We start from the raw sequence: 25,439 nt of genomic DNA on the forward strand, positions 1-25,439 counted from the left end.
CCATCCTACAATTCACTACCACCTTTAGCAGCTTTGCTAGCCAATATAACTCATGCACTACCTTATGACATATCATTCACAGCTTTTACATTATATACAGACTTCAATAAATGCTTTTGACAAGTCAAGTAGTTAGTCCCAATAATATACTACTGATATAAAGTTATGAAAATTGAAAGGAAACAATGATCTTAGTTTTCTATTTCTTTCCTTTCCCCCCTCATCTGTTTCTACAACTGTTCCATATTAAGCCCCCATATTCCCAACTGCACAAAAACCTAGTGCCCACTGCACATTTCCCCCCAAATACACAAAATGTATCCAGCTGCACACTAGAATAAACCCTGGTCCAGTCCAGAACAAAGTGGTCTGAAGACTGCTACTTAACTTCCTTAGGGAAGAATGCCTCCCCCGGCCATTCCATTAACTGAGAGAAATGTCTTGCTATCTAGCCATCTGCCAGCCTGAAAATGACCCAGACAACTGTAGACACCCACGTTTTTGTTCCACTTGAAGCAACAAGCCTGGGAGTTCTGCACTGCCATATGCTTGGGGGGATTATTACATAATCAAAGATAAAATGATTTTGTTTATTCCCCAATTGCCAAGCCTAAATTAGTAGTTTCAACTTTGGTGTGTTTACACATGACATAAACCTTATACTGTTGTATCTACATTCTTCTTATTACCTGCTTGAGTCAAATCATGGTGAACTCCACATGCCCTCTCCCCACCCTCTCTTATCAAGATACTGACCACCATATTGCCTAATGTCAGGACTTGTTACTTCCCTACAGGAGTGCTGACTGTAGAATCAAAAAACTGCACACCAGTCTGCTTCATGCTCACACAGGTATTTCCGTAGGTGCTCCGGTATCGGGAAGCCTCAACTGGTGGAAGGTTGCTATGGAGTCCCCTGGCAGAACCATCACTAGTGTGATGCACACATATAACAATGTATACCAGTGTATATGGTTTTTTCTCCCTATGCTTGCATACACACACTCAAAGGAAAGTGTCCTGTGTGGAAGTGGCTCTAGTTGTCCTGAAGTAGGATTGCCAGATGCCAGCTTGAGAACTCTACTTGTCACTTCAGAAGCCGAGACAGCAATAAAAAAGTACAGCAGTAGGACTCCTCCCCCTCATTACTCCACTAGTCCTTTCATCCTTCATTCTCTTCTCTCTGATGGAGAAAACAGGACTCCATGAAAATTATTGTATGTAAACCCTGGTGAACATTACAATGCTCCATCGAGTTAAAGGTACCATGCTGGCCCAAGGGCAGGAATCAGCCTTATATTTCCATCCTTATTACGATACATTTCTTAAGGGTTATTACAATATATTATCCCACCGTGATCCTTCAACTCCCTGTATGTAATGTACTTTTTAAAAACCCAAATTACTAATTCAAGACAGTTGTCCCTTGTCTTTCACTGACCAACTGTATGCAATCAAATACATATGTCAATCATATGTCTTGATTGTCAGCACAATCCTGTGCATGTTTACTTGAAAGTAAGCCCCACTATATTCAAAGGAGCTTACTTCCAGGTAAGATCACAGCTTGCTTAGAGTCAGTGGCTGACATCCTGAGTAAGTTACTTGACGGAAGTCCCATTGAAATTAAGTATTCCTGGCAATGGTAAACTCCTCCTGTATTCCACCAAAAACAACCACAGGGCTCTGTAGTCGCCAGAAGTCAACACCAACTTGACAGCACTCTTTACCTTTACCTAGAGTAACTCCTGTGTACAGCTGAGTATCTTAATCTAGATGTCAGCCAGTGTTAGGACATCCTCCCCACATAGAGGCAGCTCAACACCAATGGGCTGCTGCAGGTCCACAACGCCCATGTCATGAAGTAGCAACCAGCACTTACAACAGTTTTATTTGTGTTCTGGTTCTGCTGTGAAAGCATTAACTTCAGTCCTCTGCATCCTCCCTTTTCCCCAGGCTTACTGCCTCATCGTCCAGAGTATGTAGTTCCTCTTTCACCCTGGCTCAGAGGAATACCCACCTTCCTGGACTCCAGTCAGGTGTTTGCTGACCCCAGCCCTGTAGCCTGTGGGCTACCTTTTGCTGAAAAGTGAGCTGAGTGTTCTGTCTTTTAAGCTAGTTAACCCCAGGTCACCTCCCCAGACATCTTAAGACCAGGCAGGGACAGGTCCTTGTATAGACTCCTCCCCAAAGGTATTCTAGTACAGCTGCAGTCCTGTTGCCCAGCCCAATATGGTCCTCCCAGGTCACTAGAGGTGACCTCTCTTGGAGCATCACTCTGCCCCCTTGGATGGTGGTGAGGGGGCACCATTGCTGGCCCCTCTTCTGTGGCAGGCAGGCACCCCTTTAGTTGATCAGCAGTGCTCACAGTCAGCGATAGCTTTAGCAACACCATGCAGTAATATCACTGTAATTGCAAAGGCCAAACCAACCAAGAGAGCGGGACCCTAGACTGACAGATAGATAAAGGCAGTTGCTGGAAACTGCAGGCTCAGCACTTTGACACATCCTTAACGAATCAGCCGTTTTTCATAAGGACTGAGCAGAGTAAGACAAGTCTGTAAGTTAAAATAAATGGCAAACAGTGCAGTGACATTTATATTTCAGAAACAAATAGGCCATAGATTTAGGTCTCTAAAGCAACCGCCATTTAACACAAGTTAACTTTGCTCAAGATCTATGAACCTAGGCTTGGAATAGTCTATGCTGCTAGATGTGGATCTGTCAGCTGATTAGGCTGCCTGGTTGAACAATAAATTCACACTATATAAGCATTATATTCAGATATTTATTAGGAAAGCTCAACAATGAAAAGCACGAGAGAGCCACTAAGAGTAAATATAGATGACCATTTGCCAAGGAATAACTTGCCATGGCTTGCATGGAAAGTGTTGACAAGACTTGAGATTTATTATTGCTAATATGGAAAAGATCTTTCCCCGTTGAGAAGAAGTGAATGCAACTACCATTTACTGAATATTAACTTATGTAGTGTTTTATATAAACACAAGCTGATCATCTCTATTGTCATGCCAGGCTGTGAGGAGAATCTTACTATTCCTTATGGGTGTTTTTTTTTTTTAAATAGGATGGAGAAGTGTGATAGGTTTCTCCTCAGCATTGGGCTGATCAATGCAGATGACCAGCTTACAGATGGTTACATTATCACCATAGTACATTTCTATGTATTTCTATGTTCCTCTTTTGTAGATGAAAGTCTTCTCTGCACTACCTGATGCTTTTAGCTATAAAAAAATTTCTCAACCTTTTCTGGGCTTCTGCATAGAGATGAATTGCTCCTAACTCCATGAATTTGCTTCCATTTTGGTTACCAATATTCCTATGCCTCACTTGCAAGGTGGCTTCACATGACCACCTGCAAGTCAATCAGTCAGGAACATATCCAGGAAATGTCGGGAGGAGAGTGTGCATGCTCCCAGGGGTGTGATGTCTGAACCTGCCCAAGTCCTGGTCCTGTGCCAGATTCCCAAGTTTCACTCAATATTCTCTGAAGATCCTTCACCCAACTTCAAGTATAGGTTACAAGGCAGAGGATCTCAGGAGAATATCAGGTGAATCTTGGGAATCCAACATGGGAGTTAGACTGGGTGGGTTAAGATATCACATTCGCCAGGAGAATGCACTCTTCATTCTGGATATTTCTCCAACATGTTCCTGGTTTATTGACTTGCCAGTGGTCATGTGAAGCTGCCTATAATCAGCACCATTGACTCATGTCATGGGACTTGATGTAGTCATGTGCTTGTGGAGTCACTGGGGCAGGAGGATTGGAGAAACCAGGAAATGAATTTGAGTAAAACATCACTCTTGGAAAGAGGACACAGTTACAATTATATCCAGATTCATTTTCACAAATGCAAAGCTTTAATTAAATGCATCAGAGAATGTCCACATTTTAAAAGGAAGTAGAGAAGCACTCATTTAGGCAGTGCTTAATCACATGAGACAAGGGGATTAAATATAAAAGCAAAGTTCAGACTAAATCATAAGAAGCAATTATAAGCTCAAACATCCATTAAAGAAAAGAAAGGCTTCAAATAAGCCTGTCCACACAGACCTGCCCTATTGGGTCTTGGAAGGCTGATAGGGAGATTGGTAGATAAAGGTTGGCTTCCACCATGACATCATAATATAACTAGCTGATCTTTTTACTTGCAGAATTTTAATGTTTGTTTCTTCCCATTCACGGAGTCTTGCTAGCTTGTTTACTCTAGCCTTAAAAGGCCATCATAGAAACCCTGTAATTAGAGCATACACTGCCATTTTTGGTTTTCATTTAAATAGTATTGTGGAAATTTGACATTCCAATTCTGCCTTCCATCCACCTATGTCCTGCATTAGTTATAACCCCAATTTTTGCTGAGAGTCAACATTTCTAGAATTCCCTACAAAGAGGCTGACTTAATAGTTAAAAGGGCAATGAATCAAATGTTAATGATATACCAACCAGGCTTCTTACACTAGCTGAATACAAAGCACCACATGGTTCACATTTTAGCAAGGCTCATTTCAATCTTGCGGATGCCATAAGAATCACCAGTGGCCGTCAGCTCTCATTCTTTCAGGGATCACTGTAGTGGGACTGAGAATCTTGGTCTCGGGCATGGAAGTCATCCACCATTAGAGATCTAGCCCATACACAGATCAACACAAATAAGATGGCCCTGGCTCTGTTAAAAGATTTTGCACCACAGGATCAGTTATCCGGCCAAAACAGAGATATCCCAGAGAGCTGTGAAATTAAATCTGTGAGTGTATTATATGTAGTCTGAAGACATCTGCTTGACGATTAGTGAAAAGGCCAAGTGCAAACAGTGAGTCTTACAGAAGGGCACTTCACCAACATTCATTAAAGGCAATACAAGATAAGTGTTGTCCATGAATTAAGACTGCCTGTCTTTGAGGAGAGCTGGTCTTGTGGTAACAAGCATGACTTGTCCCCTTAGCTAAGCAGGGTCCACCCTTTGAAGATTTCCAGTGTTTAGCTACCTCTATCTTGGCTGCTAGCAGCAAAGTTATTAGATCTTTATGAAGTATACCTTTGTGAGTACTTTTGTAAATTGATAAAAGAGCAAGCACTGGGTCAGGCTGAAGATCGAATTGGACTATTTCAGAGATTTTATGAAAGGTTTGCTGCCAATAGCGTTTCACATACAGGCAACCCCACCATAAATGAAGGAGGGTTCCTCTGTTTTTACATCCCCGCCAACAGAACAGGGAAGACATTTTAGTGATATGGTGCATCTCGATTGGAGTGAGATGCCATCTATGTACAACCTTTAATGCTGCCTCCCTTATCTGGGCAGATGAGGTTCTAAGCGGTTGCTTCAGTCAAATTGCTTCCCATTCAGTATTTTCAAGAAAGGTTCCTAAATCAGTTCCCTGTGTTGCTTTTAGTCCTCCTGGGAGTTATTCACACATGCCTTCATGCTGCGGGGTATCTGAAGAGTGAATCTGCTGCGAAGCAGATTCGCAGCAGATTCACAAGATGTTTAATTTGGGGGATTAAATGGACAGTTCACATAGCCATAAGCTCCTCCCCACACTCCCTGGCAGATCTTTTCCCTGTGCGTTCCCACCTACTTGCTCTGGGCTTTTCCTCCAGCCAATCACAAATCATACCACAGAGGAAGAGACAAGAGAGTGTTTTGTTTTGTTTTTTAATTTGACAGCTAAGAGTGGAAGGACAACATGACCAGTTGCCAAGCTGGATCAAATAGCAGGATGCTTAACCCTTGCCTTTGTGAGTGACTGCCTTCATCACCTCATGCACCCCACCTCCCGCAACACACACACACACCTAATGGAATCAGCTCAGACAAAAAAGGGCTCAGGTTATATCCATTCTGCATATCTAAAGCCAATGTAAAACATAGGAAGACACACATTTTGCGGTTTGTACTTGTGTTTAACTCAGGAATTTCTCCCTCCCACTCCCCTTCTGGACTCTCTCCACAGAGTATCACCAATCTGCAACAACACCTCCCCAGCGCTTGCAATTGCAAATAACTCTGATTTACTGGCATGGCCACCCCACACATAACAGAGAAACTGCGGGGCATAACAGAAGCCCTGGGTGTCCCCTCCCCCCAAAAACCTCTGAAACTAGAGGATATTTTTTAAGCTGGACATACTTCAGGCTAAGCCAGAATGCACAGCCTCCATTCGGGGGGAAACAAAGCCCCGTCTGTCCTGGTCCCTGAAAGCCCGCAGGGACTTTGGGGTAAATCCAGCTAATATGTGGCCTGGCACACTCCAATCCGGAGTGGATTTGAAATAAAAGCCCTGTCTGTAAAGCCTCCAGAGGAACCCAAAGATTCACAAATGATAGTATTGTCATTTATACCCCTCTTGTTTTGTTAGTTGATGAGACACAAATTTTCATAGACTGTCAAAGATCTAGTAGCCTCTCCTTTCTATAGCAATTGGGATGTAAACCAAAGGATTTAAATCTTCTGCATCCAAGTTGCTTGGTTGTAGGAATGTGCATGGAACCGGCGGGGATCAGTTCAAAAGTGGGCAGGGATAGCTGCATTTCCCCCGCTGGCGCTCGCTGTAAAACCGGTCCAGCGGGGCGGAAGCTTACCTCCCTGCCACCCCGTCCTCTCCTTGGACTGGAAGTGACCGGAAGTAGCCTGCACGCGTGTGCACATCACGCACATGTTGAGCACACGCACACGCCGATGTGCATGCACGCCCAGCCTCCGAACAGGTTCGTGCACATCCCTACTTGGTTGCTAATCAGAATAGTATTGTTTAGCCTCTGATACTGATTTTCCTCTTTCAATAATTTCCCTCAGTCTGTAAATTCCTTTTGACTCCTTCTTCTCATATTGTTGATATTTGCTTAGGTCTGCAAATGCAGGATGATCTAAAATAGGGAAGAGTGGTGAAGTGGGTGGTGCCAACTTATTAGCCCAGGAACACCAGATTCTTAGTGTGTGGGATGGGAGGGGAGCAACAGCAAGAGAGTGGGCATGCACATAACTCTTACCTGTGGGCTTCCCAGGGGCATCTGCTGAGCCACTGCGTGAAACAGGATGCTGGGCTAGATGGGCCTTGGGCCTGATCCAGCAGGGCTGTTCTTGTGTTCTTATGGAGTGTGGTAGCCAAGAGTAACCATTAGTGGGTCCCTCAAACCTGCTAATTTAGCTTCAGTGGCCTGTTTAAAAGGGAGAGCTCTGATCATTCCAAATGATATGAATGAGTTGCTTCAGTTAGAATGCATCAAAATAAAGTTTAAGATTGGGGACCCCGAATTGCCCTTACAGTATTTGGTTGCCTATATAGTGAGCTTTTGTTTACTCTTAATTTCTTGTAATTATTGCAAAACGTTTCAAGTGTTCCCTGCCACCTTTTAAAGTGTTTGGGATTAATCCAAATTGATAAAGTTTGAAAAAGAAATTTGGGCAGAACTACAATTTTTATGGCTGATATTCTTCCTAACCAGGAGAGATTTAACTGAGTCCAATTTTTAGCCTACTTTCCAGTAGGGTTATGAGATCACCAGGCTGTCTGTGTGTGTGTGTGCGTTCATATGTGTGTCTCCCCCCCCCCCCCCCCACAATCAACTTTGCAATGCCTGGACCAATATGAAACAATCCGGGTACAGTTGTAGGGACATATAGGGACACCTCAACGGCATAGTTTGTGATGATGTCATTGTAAGATCCAATTGGGATCATTTTATATTGCATATGTGCACAGCTTGGTTAGCTATATTGTAGTAGATAAATGCTTGACATGAGTCTGGTTGCCTGACACAAAATTGGGCCTTGATCTTAACATGAACCCATGAGCGAATGCCGTCATAGAAGGTGGATTTCCAAATCCCACACAATGCTCCAAATTAAGATATTCTTCTTACGGGCCGGTACCTAAACCTCCCACGGTTGAACAGGAATTAGTCCATGCCAGATTCCCCTGTCATTTGACCATGTTTGATCATGCCAAATTCCCCTGTTCCAGCAAATCTTCCATGCTGTCAAAAACAGCCCCCGTCTAGAGCTTATACAGAGTGCAAGGTGGGTAATTTTTCACCCACTGTTCAGGAAAGCCCCCACCTTCTCTCTCGTCTAATCTTAGAGACCCAACCTGTCAACTCGGGGAAACTTCCTCATTTTTCACTGAATAACATAGTCTAAAAAGTAAGTGTGTGCTGACCACAAACTTCACGCTTGGAAAGTTTGGTGCTGCCCAGAGTCTGTACCTTTCGGTTCCTTTACGGACAGGTCACCTTCAACCAATAATATTAAATGTCAAAAGAGACAGAGGGGCATGGGTGGTCAGGACCCCTCTCTCTATTCAATCACTGTTCGTACGTATGTGGGAGAAAGGTGAGGGTACTTATACCCCTGATTTGAGGCAAAAAGGGGTGGGTGGGACCAGTGAGCGTAGGAGGTGAAGGAACCAGAGGAAGATTGCCCAGCTTGACACACCCAATACCTCGCAAAAGGAAACATCAGTTTCCTGAGGTGAGCTCAGGGGAATTGAATGAGCCACAAAGACTGAGTGAAAGTTCTTGCAATTTATAGAGTGCCAGCTTGATGTTATTTTAATTACTGTGAGAGAAGTCATTGTGTGTGCTACTGCTTCCATCTGAATATTGGTAAGAAAATAAATCTGTTCTGATTAAATATAACCTCTCCATCTCTCCTCGTGTCTTCTTGGGTCTTGGGGTTCTTGACAGCCAGTACCATCAAAAGAACTCATTAATCAGTGTGAGGATTTTTGGAGCCCTCATTTATTCCTGGTTACAGGAGTTTTGGGGTGACAAAAATATCTGGGGTGACAAAAATCTCTTACATATTTGGTGTCAGAAGTGGGATGTGGTTCCCCTGGCTGTTTTGAGTCTCGTGGCTTCAGAAAATACGAAGTCTCCTCTTTTCCCCTCCCTCTTGACCTTCTCCATCCTTGTTTTCTCTGCTCTGTTCTTTTCTCTGCTCTTTTCTCTGCTCTGCTTCTCTGCTCTTGTTTTCTCTGCTCTCCTTCTCCCCTCTTTCTTCCAAGCAATCCCTGTTCCAACTCTCACCTGCCTCAAACCCCTTTCTGTCTGTTTGCCTTCTGGTTCCCCCTCCCCTCCTAACGAGGAGAGTCTTCTCTCCTTTAAATCTTCCGTTTCTATCAACCCCTCCTGGTTTATCCCATCTATCCCTTTTCCCGACCTCCATCTCTCTTTTTTCCCCCTTTCCTCCCCTCCCTTGTTTAAAGTAAAATTCCATCTTTTCACTCCCACTCCACCTTATCACACTCTTACATCTGTTCTGAACTCTTCCTTAGCCGACCTCACTCTATCGGTCTTGACCTCACTCTTGACTTCTGTGTGAGCCCTACTCCTTTCTTTTTTTCTTCTTCTCTCTCTTCTTTCTCAATTAAGCTAATATATGTGTCCACTAGGTTTTGATTTTTTATTATTATATCTATTTACTAAATCTTTGTTTTAGTGGGTTTCCCACTTGGGATGCTTGGGATGCAGAGGTGAAGGAACCAGAGGAAGATTGCCCAGCTTGAAACACCCAATACCCCGCAAAAGGAAACATCAGTTTCCTGAGGTGAGCTCAGGGGAATTGACTCGGCCACAAAGAGTGAGTGAAAGTTCTTGCAATTTATAGAGTGCCAGCTTGATGTTATTTTGATTACTGTGAGAGAAGTCATTGTGTGTGCTACTGCTTCCATCTGAATATTGGTAAGAAAATAAATCTGTTCTGATTTAATATAACCTCCTCGCTTCTCCTCGTGTCTTCTTGGGTCTTGGGATTCTTGGCAGCCAGTACCATCAAAAGAACCCATTGGTCAGTGTGAGAATTTTTGAAATCTTCAATTATTCCTGGTTGCAGGGAGTTTGGAGAGTCAAAAATCTCTTACATCATCCACCCCGATCCAAGATGGCGGACACATGAACATCTGAGCTGCAGGAGATCTAGCTTGTGGACCTCAATTTGGACCAAATTTAATCCAGTTGTAGAGACAGAGAAAGAAAAGTAGGCTGATTAGTTCTTACTAGAACAACGTTAATAAAGTCAGCTAGTACTTCAACTGCAATAGGGGGCAGCTGTACTTCGTACCCCTATATAGCTTTGCATAATTGCCTCTGCTTTGGCATATAATTGTTTAATGATCATTAAGAATGTCTCCCCAAAACTGAGTTTGTTCAATAGCTTGACTACAAATGGCCATTCCAAGGTATCAAATGCTTTTAAAGAATCTAAAGACATCCAAGCATGATGGAGATGCTCATTGTTGAAGGTTGTAATCTGCAAGATGGGATAGAACTTCCTGTTCTGGATGAGGTTACACTCCCCCTGGAAGAACAAGTTCATAGCTTGAGAGTGTGCACTCTTGTTCTCACCGGAGTCTCACCCTGGTACCTCAGGTTGAGGTTGTGTCCAGGAGCGCTTTTTACCAGCTGTGATTGATTCAACAACTCCTTCCATTCCTCGAAGAGAATGACCTGAAAACAGTGGCACACCAGCTGGTAACCGCCAGGTTGGCCTACTGCAATGTGCTAAATGTAGGGCTGCCTTTGTATGTAGTTCAGAACCTTCAGTTAGTTCAAAATGCAGCAGCCAGATTGGTCTCTGGGGTATCCTAGAGAGACCACACTATGCCTGTTCTTAAACAGTTGCACTAGCTGCTGATATAGGAACATAGGAAACTGCCATATACTGAGTCAGACCATTGGTCTATCTAGCTCAGTATTGTCTTCACAGACTGGCAGAGGCTTCTCCAAGGTTGCAGGCAGGAATCTCTCTCAGCCCTATCTTGGAGAAGCCAGGGAGGGAACTTGAAACCTTCTGCTCTTCCCAGAGTGGCTTCATCCCCTGAGGGGAATATCTTGAAGTGCTCACACATCAAGTCTCCCATTCATATACAACCAGGGCAGACCCTGCTTATCTATGTGGACAAGTCATGCTCTCCTCTCCTCTCCTCTCCTCTCCTCTCCAGGTATGTTTCTGGGCAAAGTACAAAGTGCTGGTTATTGCCTTTAAAGCCCTTAATGGCTTAGGTCCAGGTTACCTGAGAGAGCACTTTTCTCTACAAGATCCCCATCGCTCATTAAGATCATCAGAAGGGGTTTGTCCTTGGGTACCACCAGTTCATCTGGTGGCGACCTGGGATCGGGCCTTCTCAGTTGTCACCCCTAGGTTGTGGAATGCACTTCCCATGGATATAACACAATTATCTTCCTTGGAAGCATTCATAAGAGCCTTACCTTTTTAGCCTTGCTATAAATGATAACTAGCTTTAATTTAAAATTAAATCTTATTTAAATGTTAATTTATTTTAACTGTCTTATTATGTGTTTTTCATTTTAATGGAAACTGCCCTGAGCCACTTTAGGAAGGGCAGTATATAAATTGAATGAATAAATAAATAAATATGACAGCTACTTATTTACAAAACAGATTGCCTACTAAAGTTATAAATACAACACCATTTGAATTGTGGAATGGAAAGAAGCCTAATATGGAACATATTAGACTTTTTGGCTCAAAATAATGCTTATGTGCCAAAATCTGAAAAAACCAAATTCAACTGCAGGTGTAAGGAAGGGATATTAGTTGGCTGTGCACCAGGAATTAAAGGGTATAGAATACTTGATCTTGCCAGAGAAACCATAAACATGTGCTATGTGGTATATTTTGATGAAAAAAGAAAAGCCAACTGCTGATGAAGTTGCAAATATCAAACTGGACTTTCAGCCACAAAAAGAACTGGAACAAATAAAATCAGAGAAAGAAGTTGAAGTAATTATTGTGCCAACTAACTATCCAGAGCAAAATGAAAACAGTAAGGCTCAGTCAGAGATACAGTGCTCAGCAAGAACCAACAAAGGTGTTCCAGCAGAAAGACTTTCATATATTACTAGAGAGAGAAATGTACAAGAGCCTAGTACATGGGAGGATAGTGATAAAATGCCAGCTGATCAAGCTTGCTGTTGGAGAAAGTTGCAGAGAAGAGATCCAATCTACATAAAAATAATACTTGGATAGTTACGAAGCTGCCTATGAGAGAGAAACCGTAGGTAAATGGGTCTTCAAAGTGAAGCATGATGCAGAATGAGATGTCCAACAAGGAGATATGGAACTTGCTACTAGCATTGCCAAGGGATCAATCAATATCTTTATTACGGTGCTTGACCAGACTTCAGTATTAGAGTACAAATTTACGTTCAATGCAGCTGATACAATCTGTCAGATATCACAGCAGTTACATTTACGTAGAAGAAGTTTACCAAAATCAGGGAGATATCCTTACCTAACTGATAGGGGGACCCTTTGCCATTGCTTGACTAATCTTGTATGCAATGGCATAAAACTGAGCAACACAAGAGGTAACAAATACTATCTTACCTGCAAGAAGATAGGTTAGATAAAAGTCCATTGGTCTTCCCTGTAAGTCCTCTAAAAGGAGTAAAATCCTTTTGCTATGTGGAGTGCTATAAAGTGTACAATGAAGTAAAATATGAGCCAAATTTTCAACTTAGTCTGATCCACAAGAACACTTGCACAAGTGATAGGGCATTTTTATATCTCCCTTCCAACCAAGATGATGGGAAAACATAATGAGCTAAGGTGAAGGCTCTCTGATGGGCTGGACATGTCAGATTATAAAAATAACTTGCCAATGCTAAAATTTAGGTGACTTACCAATTCTTAATACATTTTAAGAATTTAGGGAGTTTACTTCTCTCTTCTTGTGATTCAATATCTAGAAGATGTTGTTCTAGAATTCTACTGGCTTGATCAAACACCATGGCAATTAAAGACTGAGAAGAGAGTCTGACCGACTGGAGTTTTCCCTTTAATTTGATTAACCACTTAGAGTGGGTCTGATCCTCCAGATCAAGGCGGGTGGGGTTGGGGGCGGAATCCACTTGGTTGAAATTTTAGCTTTAGCCAGTACTTGTGGACTGCCAACCAGACTCTGGTCTCCATCTTATTCACCCCAACCTCCAGCCTTAAGGCTGAGTTGGATATACCTTTTGGCATCTGAAGCACCATTCATAAAAATTTAGTTTGGACAACCTCCTGGGGGTAAAGTTTGAACACAGGCCCAATTGAGCTCCAAAGAGCAGCTGGGCCATTGACTTGGCTTGAAACAGTTTAACAGCTGCTAGGACAAATTGCCCTCCTTTGGAGAGATAGAACCTAGAGATCGTAATACCACTTCGCTGAGCTGTTTGTGTTATATAAGAGGCAAACCCCTGCTAACTTGGCAAAGAGGCACCTTTTAACGTGGTGATTCTCTTTATTTAGCAGAGGGAGAGTAACTGGCCCTATCCACCCCCAGCACAGTACCTCCAGTGACTGTTGCTGGTGTTTCTCTGATGTTTCTTTTTAGATTGTGAGCCCTTTGGGGACAGGGAGCCATCTTATTTATTTATTATCTCTCTATATAAACCACCCTGAGCCATTTTTGAAAGGGCGGTATAGAAATTGAATATTATAACAACAACAACAACAACAACATTGATAATAAAATTCAGCCATCCCACGTCCTTGGGAAGGACTCGATGTCTGGATAAAACAAAACAGTCAATAACACTTGTCTGACTGTGTAAATAAATAAATAATAATATATAATACTGAGTCAGACCTGTCTTGGAGATGCCAGGGAGGGAACTTGAACCCTTCTACTATTCCCAAAGACGCAAGTGTCTGGCTCGCCCAGAGAAGCAAGTTTTGGGTGGTATTGAAATATTTAAAAAATATTCAAATATTATAGCAAAACAAGACTACTTCAATGATTTCATGGCAGGTCAGCAAAAGGGGTATACAAGAGGAGAGGAGAGCTGGTCTGGGAGAAGAGCTGCTCTTGTGGTAGCAAGCATGACTTGTCTCATTAGCTAAGCAGGGTCTGTCCTGGTTGCATATGAATGGGAGACTAGATGTGTGAGCACTGTAAGATATTCCCCTCAGGGGATGGAACTGCTCTGGGAAGAGCATCTAGGTTCCAAGTTCCCTCCAAGTTTCCTCCAAGATAGGGCTGAGAGAGATTCCTGCCTGCAATCTTGGAGAAGCCGCTGCCAGTCTGTGTAGACAATACTGAGCAAAATGGACCTATGGTCTGACTCAGTATATGGCAGCTTCCTATGTTCCTAATTATTCTCCAAACCCGGTATATTTTAGGACTCTGCAACTGGATACTCTCTGGTTCATTTCTTGTAGAAAGATCAGATCAAGGTGTTCTTTTTTCAACACTGCTTCAACCTGGGCTCTTTTAACTGTGCAACCTAACCCATTCCTATTTTAAGTTTATCGAGAGTCCTGTATAGGGATTATGAGAACAGAACTGCCACTGTTAGCAGTTAGACTAACTTTAGATCCTCTTATTTGTATTTGGATTGCAGTACAGTTTCTGGCATATAACAGTGTTGGGATTCCACAGTCCATCATTGAATGCATCAAACAGATCTGTGTGGTCACTAAAACCTTTGGAAACATGGCAAAGCCATGTACATTAGAATATAAAGAGTCATTATTTGGATCATTGTATGGCCAATATGAACTGAGCCACATGTGTGGCTTCTGTTAAACAACTAATGGGGGGTGGGGGGAGCGTAGCTAAGAATAAAAGTTAGTCTTCATCCCCAGAAGTAGGTAATCCGGCGGCAAGTCTATTAGGAGGTTATCTCCTTTTTTTCATGGTTGCTGCTGCTGCTTCTCCTCCTGCTGCAATTCCAGGGATGAGGCTGCCCCCACTTTGTTTCTCCTTCTCCTTCTGTAACACCTGCCAGTTTCAGGATCATAATATCTAGAGCTTCAAAGATTTAAATCACTTGATCTCTTGTTATTGTGACAAAGATTCTTCCATTGTCATGAGCTTAAATGGGGAGCCCCAGCTATAAGATTAAGCTTAAAGCCATCTATATACTATCATGAGCTTAAATGGGAAGCCCCATCTATAGTTAATTCCAGCCTTTCGGAGTTGCTGTATAAAGCAATTTGTGTTTATGGAAAGTCTCTGGACACAGGTCTTGAAATATCTGGATTTTACTTTCTTTACAATCCAGCAGATGCAATTACTTAATGCTCTAAGAATTTTTTTCTTTCTGAGCATATCTTCTGAAACGGATTAATATGTCCCCCCTGAAGGAGTTTTTAGGGCCTGGGGCATGATAAACTCTTTCAGTGTCACTCAAGGTGACCTCCAGAGAGGGGCAAACTTCATTCAGACATATGACTAAGAAATCTTTTCCATGATTCCCCTTTCATCAGATTCCTCCAGGGCCCTAATTAGAATATTCATCCAGCGATTGTTGTCCTCCAGGTTTTCCAGCTTAATCTGGCATTATCTGGTTATGGCAGGGAGTCCTTCAATCTTTTTTTTGGTGCTTCAAGCTTAAGTTCATTGCCGAGTTAGCTTTCTCAGCTATATCTGTCAATTTCCCTAACACTTCAATGAGTTTGGTTTCATGGGCTAGAGAAAAGTAGTCAAATCTTTTGATAAATCATATCTTAATTGCTTAATCTGCATAGTTTGTTGTCTCTCTGCAGAACTGCTCTCAGACATTTTGGTGCTTTTGGAGTTCTTTCCAGGGCCCCAGGTCATAGTGTAACAATATTCCCCCTCTGAGGCCTCTGCAGATCTCAGAGGATTTTGCAAAGAAAAATATGATGTAAGACTTGATTCCCGCTTCAGTAAAAAATCATTTCCAAATATTTTGCATACCTTTTAGAGAGTATTTTGTCATATTTATCACTAGTTTTTAAAAGATAGTCCTGATGATACCCAGAGCTGCCAGTTGAGGCAGCCATCTTGCTTGGCAGCAAGCCACAAACCCGTTAGACTTATTATTGAGTACAGTGGTGTCTCTTTTCCTGGGAGTGAGCCCAGAGGCGCTCATACCCCAGGAATTCGGGGCCAAAGTCCAGGGCCTCCACAGCCCCTGGGCCCCTCCAAATCTTCTTTAGTCTGTCCCGGGTGGTGTGGTCACCTGGCTGAGCATATTGATGCTTAATTGGTGGCCGGGGGTGTGTGGCAAAGGCCTTTAGGTCCAGGTTCCAAAATTACCTAGTTGCACCTCTGAGTGAGCCTGGGGGTTCAAGAGGCTCTGAAGATTATCCCCTGAGGAATGGTGGAGTCTTGGCCTCAGGAAACGGCATAGAGTTTGCGGGAGGAAACAGGTCTGATGGCACCTCCTCGCTGACTGGGACGAAAGAACCCAGTGATGTGGGGTCTCTGGAGTCCAAGGGCTCTGGAGGTACCATGTCCTCTTCCAGAGCGGTGTGTAGTGGGGTTTCCCCTTGGATTCTCTGTTCCAGGGTTTCTGGAGGGCAGAGCTCCAATGCGACTACTTCCCCTGGTGTATCCTCTTCCTCAGAACTGCTTGTCTCAGGTCCTGAGCCAGGACTGATTCTGACAGAACAGGGCTTAAAGGCCCCAGGTATTTGAGGACAAAACTGGCCTGTGTTATGTCTGCATAACAAGATGATAATTCCAAAAGCTTTATTGTGTTCTGATCAGGAAAAGTGTGTTGCATCTGAGGGATTTTTTAAGCATGCAAAGGCAAATCTGAAATTACTAAAGCAGGGGGAGTGGGACAGGGGCAGAGGCAATACTGAAAAACATCTAGGGCAGGGTTTCTCAACGTGTGGGTCCCCAGATGTGATTGGACTTCAGCTCCCATAATCCCCAGCCCCAGTGGCCTTTGGTAGGAATTATGGGAGTTGAAGTCCAATTACATCTGGCGACCCACACGTTGAGAATCCCTGATCTAGGGGTATAATATTAATGCAGAATAAACAATTTCAGTGAACACAGAACATTCTGTGAATCTCTCTTGATCTTTGGCTTTATAGTGCAATTCCCAAATCACCTGTGACTAAAAGTTCATTTTGAGACCTTGGCTTTGTTTACCCAAGAGAGGGGAAACGGGAAACCAACGTGAGTTAAACGCTAACTAAATGTTCTTATGAAACTCACTGTCACAAATGCTGCCCAGCATATATTTATTATTTATGTATCTATTATATTTCTATACCGCCTAGAAATCTCTAGGCGGTGTACAAGTTAAAACATAATATAAAATAATATAAAACAGTTAAAATTCATAAAACAGATAAAAATCTCAATGAATAAAAACACATTAAAATATATATCGTTATAATTTGTTTGTCACATATTTTACCTTGTAAATTATGTGATTTGTATATATGACTCACATGTGCCTTGTATGTTTTTGTCACGTGTAGCTTATCCACGTTTTGAGCAAAGGCAGCAGAGCTGAGAAACTGGGCAGAGGTTTTCAGAATGTATGCCTACCCTCTTGCAGGGATGGCTGCCAAAACGGCAAATGAGGGACTCTGGTCAAAGTGTAAGTGCATCAGTAACAGAAGGTTAACCAGTCATGGCCCTTCTGTCTCCTTAGTATAGTACTGCAGGCCCTGAGAAAGGGGACAAATTTAGGCCAAAGTACCACACCTTAAAAAACAGCCAATCTGAGTTTGCTGATGTTCTGTTGAGGCCGATTCAGGTATAATGTACTAAGCAGCTGGAGGAGGAGGACTATTTCACATCTCATGAGCCGGACTGTAGACATTAACTGGGGTCATTCCATCCTTTGGAGGGAAAACACACAGCATAAAGAAGAAAAACAGTTTACTGGAAAACTGCTACAAATATTCTTACATGACCCTGTGCTTTGACAGGGTCTTCTCTTTGCTTTGTGTCTGTTGAGACGCTGTTGTGTGAAAGTCGGACACTATGACGTCCCTTTTAGCTGACCCCAATAAACCTATTCAGACTGAAAGGAAAAATTCCAGTGGGTAAGTAATTTACACCCTCATCCTAAACAATTTACCCAGCATGTCTCTTAGAATATAGTTTAACATAGCTCTAAAACCAGCCCAGTGCCATGTTCTCTTGTATTGTATTGGTCTGGCTGCAGATATAAATCCATCCTATGCACTTACATGCTACTGCAGGAAGATGGTTCAGACAACTAGGGATTTTTAAAAAGTTGTTTTGATATGTTAGATTTTGTTTTGGTAACTAATCATGGACTTGCATTCCTATGAACTGAGCTCCTTTCCATTTGCAATTATGATTGAGAAAAAGATCCAATCAGAAACCCCTGAGTCTTCAGAATATCAGTTTAATTTAAATGTAGATTGAAACATAGCCTTTAATCAAGATGATGGGGCAAAAAAAAAATTACAATAATTACAAAAGAGAACGTCCCAACTGAGTGCTTTCTAATAAACAAAGTGTATAAATGTGCTTCCTTTTGCTAACTTTGGTATGAAGAAAGGCTGAGACAACAAGTGAATAAATGATGAGCCATAATTCATGAATGGTTAAATGATCTATTGATTAATTTACTATCACATACTGAAACTGTGGGGCTTAAATGAATCTTTAATTTGTGCGGCCACCGTGAAAGAGTTTCCCTGAAGACTGAGAAAAACAATCTGTGAGCATCTCTTGTTTCAGAAAATGGACATGATCCAGAAATGCACTTGTAAAAACTTCATATTGGTTTGGGGTTTATTAAACCACTGTTCCTCAAGCAGCTTTGCAAGCTGAAACTCCTAGTCATTTATTTTTAATTTATTTCATTTATATCCCACCTTTCTTCCATGATGGAACTCAAGGTACCACCCAAGATTCCCCAATATTATATTTTCCTAGATATTACATACTTTTATTAGCGGGATCTAAGAGAGAGGGAAAGTGGCCAATATGTGTGAGCTATTGCTCTGTGTGCATACAGTAACCAAATGGGTGAGATAACTGTCCAAACAAAAGTTTGCTCCGTTATATGGCCAGACAAAAATATATTACTCATCTACCAGTCCTCATTAGAATCTCAACCATGAATTAAAATGCTGTCATATTCAATTTGTGTATGATCTGGTCAAAGTTAAGAACTTCAAGAGATATTTTAAGCATGAGAAACTTTTAAGCTTGTGCTTAACTGAACTCTCCCACTGAAAGAATTGGGATTGGAAAGTGCTTAACTTTGGCTGGATAACAGTGCCCTTTAACAAGTTATTTGGTTCCAAGCAAGTTGGATGATCTATCTAATTAATTAGCAGCCCTAGTGTAAAATATAGAGCTCTTAGAAATATTCTACAATTTTGATAAGTTCAAAGCAAAGTAATTACTGGGTCCCTGCCCATTCCTATCCCCTAATAGCACCTTTACTATTTGAAGACCCGTTACGGGCAACACAGAAAATGAAAAGTAAGCATATCCTTAAATGATGGAAAGTGCCTTCCAGTAATAGTTGGCAAGCGGGGTGGGGGGGGGGGAGATGAGTTAAATCATGTGAAGCAGCCAAGTTAAAGGAATCCCGGCACATTTTACAAGCATTATGATATTATATTTTGGCTGCCTTTTGGTGATGACTAGCAATGATAAACCCCTCCGGTATTCTACCAAAGAAAACCACATGGCTCTGTGGTCGCCAGGCACAACTTTACCTTAAAGGGTGGGTGATTTAAAGACATTTGTTTTGTTTTCCCAAAATATGATGCTTGTGGCTGCTTGCATGTGACACTTCTACATTTTAACTCAATTTCTAGCCTTTGGTTGGGCTAGAAATTGGAGTACTAAACTAACTAACTAAATAAATAAATAAATAAATAAATAAATAAATACCCAAGCTGAGTAAATGAGAGAAGAGGGGGAAGTGAAATACTTCCACCGACACTGGCTGAATGGAAACACTTTCCCTAAATATTCCAACCAGCAGTAACATTGAAAAAGTAGATCTGCAAAGTCCACTTGCTGAATTTTTTTGGCACAAGAAGACAAGCTGGGTAAAACAGGCTGGGCAGGCAGCTACAGAAGATCTCAAGAGAGAGAAGCAAAAAGCTCTGGCAGCAAACAGGAGACAGGTGCTGGCACTGCAGCCAAACCAGAATAAATCACAAGGGCCAAGGGAGTTGGGAAGGAAGGACTTGTGTTGGATTTGAAATTCATATTTAACTGGGAAGGCCAGCCATAGAAATGCCTTTTGAATAAATGGACTGTGGAAAGGTTTGAATAATAATTGCTTACCTACCCCCCACTCCCCTCTTTGCTACTCTGTTTTCAGTTTATTTGTCTCCTTAGGTCTCCTTATTTTGTTGTTTGTGATCAACTCTCAGCAAAAGACCTTTATTGCGCAAAAAGAAATTAAAGACGGTATACAAAAAATAAAATAAAAGATGTTTTGATGTAACATGCCATCATTGGTTAAACAAACAGATGTGCCCAGATAAAAATTATCCTCCATTCCCCAGCTGTTACATTCCATAGACCTGATAACATTCTTTTCTGTGACTGGTGGAGAGATAATGAGGGCAGGGGTGGCGGGGTGGGGCAGGGCAGAGAGAAGGGGAACCACCTGATTTTTCTCAAAGGCTATTGAACCTAATAGCATCAGCCAGTGTCTCCGGAGCATTAATATCTGGTCTCAATTTCTCTATAAATAATGCTTCCTTTATTTTCCGTTTTTGTAAATTCCTTCCAATCCCCAAAATAGATATTTTAATAGGCACTATTTTGCCTTTGTGCTTTTTTCATATGCATTGTCATATGCATTGATCAAGTTTTTGTTCTCCGTGTACAATGCCTCATATCTGCTAGATGTTCTTTATATCTGTCTTTCTTTCAGTAGCCTACCGGATTCTCCAATATAGAATGAAGTACAACCTAAGCACTGAATTTTATACATTGCACCTTTCTTCCCCTGTTCACAAACCTCACAATCTTGTACATCACATCTCCATAAAACCTGGAGTTAATTAACAGTTGTTTTAATGAAATGGTGCTGTGCAAACTACATTCACTTTAATTCCTTGAAGCTCGTCTCACGATCAGTGAGAAGAGCTTTCTAGTGAGTCTGCGGGGAGAGCGGGCTTAACCTGCGCTCCCCACAGACAATCATGCCTGCAGCCCTGGTGGCTGGATCGGCTGCCCACACGACTACCGGCTCCATCACAGAGCCAGTAGGGACTGCGGGGATCAGGGGCCGTGCAGCCTGTTGGAAGTGAAGGACTTTGCACTGTCTCTTGTCTCAAAGACAGTGGAGGACAGACTAGTGAGTCAGAGGGCTAGAGGGTCAAGACATTGGTCATCCCTTCTCTACTGCTCTGGCACTATCCCTTTGGAATGTAGATTGCTGCTCTTGGGGACTAACTTCCTTCCTTCCTGCTTTGCACTTCCTCTCTTCCTGTTCCTTCTACCTTGCAACATGCAAGCTCCTCTCCCTGCACCATATGTGCAGAGATGCAGAATCCATCTGCATCCAGCTAGAGAGATAGATTAGAGATCCTAACTCCTCACTTTCCTATCCAGAATGGAGTTCTCTAATAAATATCACTTATATTGATTTGGAACTATGAACTGGCTCCAAGTTACTTTACTCTCAGCATACACGCACGCCTAACCAAATTCCGCTGTGTTGTGCCTCTGTATGCACTCTGCTATAATGAAAAAGAGTTTCTCCTACTAGAGAGAATTCCCAACACAGCTCCCAGAAGTCCCAGGATGCCCCGTGCAAGGGTGTGAGGCATTCTGGGCGGGCGGGCGGGCGGGGCGAGACTGGGAGACTGGCTGCAGCCTCCTGTTTGGGGGTCTACGCATGTGTTGCCATGTGTCGCAGCAGCACACTAGCAAAAAAAATGAGGTTAACGGAGCACTCACTCCATTAACCTCATTCAAGGGGAGGGGGAATTAGGCGGGCTAGTCGCCTTGGAACCACTAGGCTTGCCCACAAGCCCAGTGGTTCCTACGATCTGTAGAAATTGGGCTAAGCTCCCTTAGCCCGCTTTCTACTGATCATGGGAATAGCTTCCTTGTCTTTCCAATATTATCTGGGTTTGCCATGTAAACTTGTCAGTGATGAATGCTATTTTGATGCTGACAAACCCTTAATGAATCTATGTGATCACCTTTCCTCCCTTTCAATTCTAACAGAGTGCATGTCCCTACTTTTTTCATCATGGCTCTCGTCTTTTTCTTACCATTTTACTCATATTTACCCGCTGCATACGGTTTCAGAACTCAGTATTGTCTACACACTGCCTGGCAGGGGCTCTCAGGGGTTTCAGGCAGGAGTCTTTCCCAGCCCTTTTCCCAGTGGCAGAGAGGGCTACAGCCCCACCCAAGATTAGCTGGTGGGGATGGCAGGGGTCGAGCCTTCCAAGAGACAATCGGGTAAGTAAGAATACACAGGTTGTCAGCACTGTTCCCTCAAACAGGGATTCCTAGATGTTATTCATTACAGCTCCCAGCATTCCTAGCTGCAATGGCCTTTGGCTGGGGTTTATGGGAGCTGTAGTCAACAACAACTGGGAATCCCTATTAGAGGGAACACTGGTTGTCAGTGTATTAAATAAATAGCTATACTGTCCTCAGGCAGTGCTGAGTAAACTGTGCTGTCTGCAGACTGGAGGGAGGCAAAAAAAACCCCACCAAAAAACAAAAACCAAAACCCTAAAGTGGATAAAATGTCACGGTGTTTCAGTAATACATGAAAAGGTTTGAGCTTTCTATAAACGGCCCTATTTTCTTGCATCCTTCCCTTCATCTCTGAAGTGGATATGGGTTACCTTCATCCTACAGAGCATTTTATAGCTGAATCCCTGGTACTGAATCCCTGGTACCTGGTGCCTGGTACTTTTGAGCAATTACCCATTCTTAGATTCCTATCCTTTTTTAAAAACACAAGTGGACATTCAACTGTGACAAATTCATTTTCACAATAAATAGTAAACGTGGCAGATGATAAATTTATTGGCTCAGTTAATAAGCAGGTGTAAATACAGAACTTGTAAAACAGGCAGTGATCCTCATGTCCTCACTGCCTTGAAACCCCCAGCCTAGTTTAGAAACACTTCTGGGGTTCTTCGATTGAGTCTGGGATTGTTTCCAGGCAAAGTACATGCCCGGAGCATTGCAAGGTTGACAGGGGTTCTGAGACAAGATGTGAAGATGGACCCCTTCCCTCTTGAGCAATCAGGGGGGCAGCGGGGAAGAGCAAGCTGTCACCCAGCCAGTGACACACACACCCTCCACTAAAGGGCCCAGGGATATTTGCCCCACCTTGTTCAATTATAGCACTGTGCTCCACTAGGAGATACAGCATCTCTTGCTTCACTCACATGTAACCATCACATTTTATTCTGTTTCCTGTCTCTTGGATACATCATCACTTTCTCTTTATGTTTCTCGCTTTCCCCCTTTTCCTTCCATATGGCACATGCACACTTCCCGCCCCCACCTCCATACATCAGCAACGGTACCTTGCTCTTCTTTCTTACCACATCTCCCTCCATTTCCTCCTTTCAACACTCCACTAACATGTTTAGGATTGGTTTGGAAACTGCACACTCAGTGGAGTCTGAAACAGAAGTTCAAGCAGAGAGTTTTTATTTATTTATGGTTAAATTTACCGCCTTTCATTCAAACAATCCCAAGGCGGTTTACAGCAAAATTTAAAAACAAGACTCTAAAAAAGAAACAATTAAAATATTAAGCAAAAAATATAAAACAAATCCGATTAAAAATTTAAAACAAAAGCATAAAAGCAATACAGAGTACAGAGAGCAGCAGCAGAGACAATCAAAAACCTGGGCAAAAAGCCAAGATTTTGCACTCTTTCTAAAAGCTGTGATGGAGACCGAGGAGTGAATAGCCATTGGGAGAGCATTCCAGAGTCTGGGGCAGCCACAGAGAAGGCCCTGTCCCGCGTGCACGACAACCGAGCCTCCCTCATTGTCGGCACCCGGAGCAGAGCCCCCTCAGATGACCTCATCAAGTGGGCTGCAACCCTTGGGAGCAGGCAGTCCCTCAGGTATCCCGGGCCCAAACAGTTAAGTTTTGTAGTGGGAGTCAGAACTAGCTGGATTGCATTGGCAACTCAAACATTTGATTAGAGTAGGAATATTTTTAACACTGAAACTGCATGAGGTCCCAATAGCAGACTCCAGTATCCCCTGTGACAAAGATCAAAATGAATCCACAGTGTCTTCTGCAATATTGTGAAGATTCCTAGGGTGTAACTCCAGTTATGCCATCCAGCAGCTTTGGGCAAGCCCTGGTGCAATTAGGGGCAGTTATTTTGACCACGGTACCCATATATTTAAGCCACCTAATGGCACAGCGGGGAAATTACTTGCATAGCAAGCAAGAGGTTGCCGGTTCAAATCCCTGCTGGTATGTTTCCCAGACTATAGGAAACACCTATATAGGGCAGCAGCAATATAGGAAGATGCTGACAGGCATCATCTCACACTGCATGGGGAGAAGCCATGGTAAACCCCTCGTGCATCCTATCAAAGAAAACCACATGGCTCTGTGGTCGCCAGGAGTTGACACTGACTCAAGGGCACAACAACAACCCATACATTTAACAGTCAACTCAATTGCTCATTTCAGCTAGTAGGTATCACCAGAGGCGTAACTAGCGAAAATAGCGCCTAGGGCAAGCACTGAAATTGTGCCCCTGTCCAAACAGGAATGATGGGACTTGTAGTCAACAATATTTGGAAATCCTTGTTAAAAGGAACACTGTACCATCTAGACATGGTTGTTGATCAAAACCTGAAAACATGAGCCATCTCTATAAAAGACCTAGAACAACAGTCAGGAGTTATGCAAGGATTCCAAGTGTCATTTTCTCTGTCTCATCTCATTCTTTTTTAAAAAACATGACTTTGTCCTAGAGGATCACCTGCCCAAATAGCCACTAGCAAAATAGGGGAAGAAGAAGGGGTGTGTGTGTGTAAATGATTCCTGCCAGCCTCTGTCTTATGATGACTGTTGGCTCATGATGGGCATTCACCACACCAGTGCTTACTTTGACACCAAGAGGGAGGAGGATACATTAGTTTGCCACACTAGACAGAGGCATTTGCAACGGGAGCAGACAGCCAAGTTCTGCCAGGGCCAAAACCAGCCCCTGCCAGACTAAGAAATCATTGTAATTTGCACCTTCCTGTCACAAGCAGTGTGCTGTTCTTTTATTATTGACTCTAACTCTCAAATATCCCAGTCATGGATGGAAAATTCACGGTCAATTTACAAGAGACACATTTTCTACATGGAAGTTTCTTCTGTGCAGGTGTTGTGCAGAAACCCATGTGTAGTGACCGCCAGGGGCATAGCAAGGTTGGAATGGGCCAAGATGAGATTTTAAAATGGGCCCCCAGCCCCTCAAAGTCCAGGGCCTCCACACACCCCAGGCCCCCAAGGATTTAAGTCTGATATTTCAAAATAAGTATGCTGCCTGGAAATACATTTCACTGAATACACACATGCACACTTCACAGTATATAGTGATAGACATTGAGTACTATATATTTGTGCTACTTTTAATGCCTAGAACACACTAGTAACGCTAATTATTAAAATGGCCCCCTCGCTGCAGATTAGCAAAGGAGACTTTTAACCATGCAGGGTGAGCCTATGTTTGTCTTCTC

General features: G+C 42.8%; 2 protein-coding genes across 4 annotated transcripts in view; one reads left to right on the plus strand and one right to left on the minus strand.

The window, feature by feature from the left end:
• ACVR1 (activin A receptor type 1) overlaps window positions 1–25,439 on the minus strand; it is a 248,157-nt gene that overhangs the window by 222,133 nt on the left and 585 nt on the right. The window contains exon 2 of the mRNA XM_053259716.1: window positions 23,262–23,359. The gene's annotated coding sequence lies outside the window, so the exon portion shown is untranslated. The remainder of the gene's footprint in view (window positions 1–23,261; window positions 23,360–25,439) is intronic.
• UPP2 (uridine phosphorylase 2) overlaps window positions 9,465–25,439 on the plus strand; it is a 53,560-nt gene continuing 37,585 nt past the window's right edge. Inside the window, exon 1 of one of the 3 annotated variants that reach the window (XM_053259785.1) lies at window positions 9,465–9,605. Coding sequence is in view for 1 of the 3 variants with exons in the window: in XM_053259776.1 (XP_053115751.1) it covers window positions 17,731–17,792 (62 nt within the window). In the remaining 2 variants the exon portion in view is untranslated. Of the gene's footprint in view, window positions 9,606–17,508; window positions 17,793–25,439 lie in introns of those variants that run through there. The other 2 variants (XM_053259776.1, XM_053259793.1) reach the window with 2 other exon arrangements.

Source organism: Hemicordylus capensis, chromosome 1 (genome assembly GCF_027244095.1).
Source record: "Hemicordylus capensis ecotype Gifberg chromosome 1, rHemCap1.1.pri, whole genome shotgun sequence".
Taxonomy (NCBI): Eukaryota; Metazoa; Chordata; class Lepidosauria; order Squamata; family Cordylidae; genus Hemicordylus; species Hemicordylus capensis.